Here is a 4,622-nt window from a genome sequence, read left to right as displayed (position 1 = left end):
CTCAGAGATTGTCGAGAAACGACAAGGTGGCCTGAACATAATTCAGGGCTTATATATAGGTACAGAGTCATCCGAAATTAAAACGAATTCTGAGAATTCAGCTCACAGTGGTGCTTGAACAAAGCAAGCTTTACAATACACAATTAGCAGAAGCACTTTTGTAAAGGCTTAACCGGTCAGTTGCAAACACCGATACGGTATATAGAAACAAACGAGTTTAGAGCTTCATAACATTATTGGTCTATAAATGATCATTGCTCCTTTGTAAACCTAATGAAGTGTATCGATGATGCTCGCCCTATCGATGATTTTCGATAACATGCCTTTTATTCGATGTTACAGCGCATTCCTCGTATAGTATGGCATATGATACGCCTGTCAAAATTCATATCTGAGTAGGTGTGCAATGGAAAACCCTCGCTTTATGCCTTTATGGTAACGACATATAGCAAAGGAAAGATAGTCATTTCCAACAAACACTCCCGGCGCTGCAGGGTCCAATTTATGTGCCGCCAGAGCTGATAGACTGTTCGGGCACAGATAGGCGGCCTTACGAAAAAAAAAAATCAATGACGATCTGTATTGGAGGCCCAATAATGAATAATTGAGTCCTATTGGCTCAACATTCAACAATTAAGAAGCAAGTAAAAAAGATATTACTCTACTCTACGTGTTTAATTTATTGTTAATGTAGGTGATTCCTGATCAAGTGGTCAGCGCGTAACCGAGGGATCTATTCCCGTAAATAATTATCCCATCACCCATGGCAGTGCGGCTCAGGTAATGCATGGCTGATCAGTAAAAAACTTAGCGGGTAGAATGCCGTCTGAGGAGAAACACGAATCGCTCCACAGGTCAGCCCCGGCGTCCATTTCCTTAATCCCTATACCCCCCCTCCCCCCTCGTGACCGGTCCCGTTTCCGGGCACCACCGCCCACAGCAACCACCGTTGCATGAACGTGCGCCGCGTCTGCGGCAGCTGATCAGACCGGCCGATTCATCTGCGCCACTAATGCCGTCTGTCAGCCGCACCGCCGCCGGCGACCGGCGCGCACTAATTGTCGGCACATCAGCGGCCCACGCGGCACCGGTCATCGCAAACGGTGCCGTTTGTCTCGCTGATCTTAGCATCTGCCGCCGGCAATCTGATGCCATGGGCTTTGTTTGTATAAGCGTAATGTCAAGAGATGACCTATTGATAAGACGGCATTTACCCACCAGCGCTGCGGCATAAAATGAGATAGGTTTAGTGGATGCTATGCCGTTTATGTATATGCCACTTTTTTATTGCCTTCAAGCGCTGGATGTTTAGTGCTTACATGGTGTTGTGCATGCACAATGCACAATCACATGGTATATATTGACATTAGGCCTTCCACATATAGCTGGCGAGCTGCATTATAATATGAATTCAGTGCACGTTTATATCATAAAATTGATTTCATTGATAATGTTTAATGAACGTTTTTAGGGTTATAATATAAGCAATAAGTATGTAGCTTACATTTTAATGGTTTTAATCATTTCATCTCACCACATGCCCTCTGATCTAACACTTAACACATTTATTGTACAGAAAACCATTAATGTAGGTAACCTCGATTGGCGCATTTCAAGAATATAAGTTCGAAAGAATCACATGCCCCTAGCCATGGCACAGTGAGGAGTGCGGTTCGCGCTACAATCAGTTGTACCTACATACGTGTTAAAATGAGCAATTCAGTGACTAAAATTAAAACGCAATAAGCAGCGCCCTTCGGGAAACCCGTAACATTTCCGGCTCAGGCACAGTTGTCGCGGGCTAATAGTGATTGGTGTGTCAGTCGGCCTTGTCCCAGTAACATTTCTACTCTCGTTCTCTTCGATCCCAACATGTGTTCATTTTAGACCAAACTACCTGCCTGATCAGGATGAATTTCATCTCTCAAGGCAAATTCCATATTTCAATTTGGGCACATCAGACACACTGCGCGGCAGCCTAGCGCTATGACTGTCCGCTGTGATTCTCTATTGGTGAGCCGTGCCGATTCCACCGTCAGAAGTTGACCAGATGACCTGCAGTGTCACCACTTGTGCCTGGTGTACCCAGCGCCACTGCCAGGCGGACAGGTCACCCTCGTCACGGGCGTGATTGCCGGGGACCAATTCCGTCCCGGGTATAAATGTGGACGGAGAGGATCGCTAGTCACACCCAGCCACACGCAGTCTCATCATGAGCTTCTCCGTGGTAACGTGCTGCCTCCTGGTGAGTTTTGTCGTGGCTGCCGCCGGCTCCCCTGCGGGGAAAAAGGCTCAGCCTGCCGGCGACGAGCCTCACTTAGAGCCGTACAAACCAAGGACCACCAACGGTGCATCCATGGCACCCCTCGACGCCCAGCCTCTGCCGCTCTCCGCTGAAGTTCAGACGGAGAACTATGAGACCGTGCCGCTGGCCGCCGGCCGGTATTACATCCAGTCCACCAACTATCCGCAGCTCTATCCGAACAGCTTCGACTTCACGTACCCGACGTTCACCGGTGCTGATGGCCAGCAGCTGCGCATCTACTGTCCGCATCTGGACATCGAGCCGCACTCGGAGTGCGCCTACGACTGGCTCTCCATCAACGGCACCCGGTTCTGCGGCGCCGGCAGCGTCAGCGAGCGGCGCGCGCTCTCGCTCTCCATCGAGTTTCACTCGGACCACATTGTCCGGCACACCGGCTACCTCTGCTACATTGAGGTGCCGGCGCTGTCCTGCTGCGGCCGCGCCCTGCGCCACTCCCGCATTGTCGGCGGTGTGCCGACGGAGGAGCATGAGTACCCGTGGCAGGCGGGCGTCGTGTACACCGGGTCGAACCGCACCTGGTGCGGTGGCAGCCTCATCAATAGCCGCTATGTGCTGACGGCAGCCCACTGCGTGGCCTCGGCCGAGCCGCACCGGATCGAGGTGCTGCTCGGCGATCACTGGATCGGCCAGCCGGATGCCGGTGAACTGCGCTTCTCCGTGGAGCGCATCACCGTGCACCCCAACTACACGAGCTTCACGGGCGGCGACGACTTTGCCCTCCTGCGTCTGGCCTCTGCCGTGCCCATCAGCGCCGAGATGAGCCCCGTCTGCCTGCCGCCGGCCGACGAGACGTTCGCAGGCATGAACGCCACGGCCACCGGGTTCGGGCGAACCGCCTCCAACGAGAGTCAGTCCCTGGTCCTGCGGGAGGTGCAGCTGCCCATCTGGAGCCCCGGACAGTGCGCCGGCCACCTGGCCACCCTGGACACCACCTCGATGGTGTGCGCCGGCGGAGTGGCCGGCCAGGCCACCTGCAGCGGCGACAGCGGCGGCCCGCTGGTGGCAGAGCTCGCAGGACGCTTCACGCTGGTCGGCGCCACGTCGTTCGGATACGTGCCGTGCGGCCTCCGGGGCTACCCGAGCGTCTACAGCCGCGTCACGTCGGCGCTCACATGGATCGAGAGCACCACCGCCGACGCCTCGCTCTGTGGCTAGACAAAACATCGGCGGGGAACAGGCACACCGACGATATGATAAGAGTTGTAAGTTGTAACATACATTTAAGCAAATAGGGTTTTTATTCGTCGGTAGTACAGCGGTATTCTTCGTTAATGCAAGGTTTTCCGATGCCATGACGTACTCTTTTGAGTGCTTTGTTGGGGATATAAAGCTAAGTCCTCTTTTCTGTCTCTTGTCTGTTTGTACAAGCCTACAATTCAAGTCTACAACTTGTCTGTTTGTATATAAAAAGAGTTAAAGATGAGTTGAGTTTGAGATGAGATGAGTATTCGTGGTTTGCATAAATGAGACGGCAATGGACATTTTGGGCTGACCGCAACGCATTTTTAACGCTAAATATAAAATGGTCCGATTTTCAAATATGCTTTACCAGTGGCGCGGGAACCGGGGGGGCTAGGGGGGGCTGAGCCCCCCCAGCTTTTCGGCTGGGGGGCTCGTAATGTATTTGAGCCCCCCCAGCTGGAGGAATCGAAATCGGAAATCTACTAACATAATTTCATAGATTCATACATAGGCGTGGGAACCGGGGGAGGGGGCAGTGGGGGAAGCTTGCCCCCACAACTCTGCGGCCGTGGGGGCGGTGCCCCACAACGTTTCATGAGGCCAGGAACCGTCGGGCAGCTTGTCCTCCCCAAATTAGGGGTTGTGGGTCACAAAGGAAGAAAGCATGTAAGTGAAAAATCCACCTATTTCACTGGCTCGGCAACTCATTTGGCAGATTAAAACCTTTACTCCAGGTTGCCAAAACGATAGTTTCTTCACTCAGCTGAGACGGAATACCTCACTTTTTGAAAATATTTTCGTTTTTTTTTGTTGTTGAAAAGGCCAAGGTCTGAAAAATAAGTGGCCTAAAACCGGTGAGAAAACTAGATTTGGGGGTACCCTAGGTTGATTTCTATTATGGTTCAGCCCCCCCAGTCTGGAAGAAGTTCCCGCGCCACTGTGCTTTACAATGGGATTTTTAGGCCAGGGATAGCCATTTTGCCTATGTTCAGAATTTTCGCACCTGCATCAAAGAATAGCACTTCCACCCCATCACTCCAAATGCCAATGAAGAGATGGCCGCGGTGTCGCATTGCTAAGGCAATGGCCGGCCATGTGATATGGGAGGTGAAAA

The 4,622-nt window shown here is 52.0% G+C and overlaps 1 protein-coding gene across 1 annotated transcript; it reads left to right on the top strand.

Moving 5' to 3' along the window:
• Positions 1 to 2,193: 2,193 nt before the first annotated feature.
• Positions 2,194 to 3,749, top strand: LOC122365975 (trypsin II-P29-like). Its single transcript, XM_043337673.1, has one exon. The coding sequence runs from the start codon at positions 2,213 to 2,215 to the stop codon at positions 3,479 to 3,481; it is 1,269 nt and encodes a 422-aa protein (XP_043193608.1). The 5' UTR covers positions 2,194 to 2,212; the 3' UTR covers positions 3,482 to 3,749.
• The last annotated feature ends 873 nt before the right edge of the window (positions 3,750 to 4,622 follow it).

Source organism: Amphibalanus amphitrite, unplaced genomic scaffold, assembly GCF_019059575.1.
Source record: "Amphibalanus amphitrite isolate SeventyFive unplaced genomic scaffold, NRLGWU_Aamphi_draft 000775F_arrow, whole genome shotgun sequence".
Taxonomy (NCBI): Eukaryota; Metazoa; Arthropoda; class Thecostraca; order Balanomorpha; family Balanidae; genus Amphibalanus; species Amphibalanus amphitrite.
This window is presented reverse-complemented; position numbering and strand designations above follow the sequence as displayed.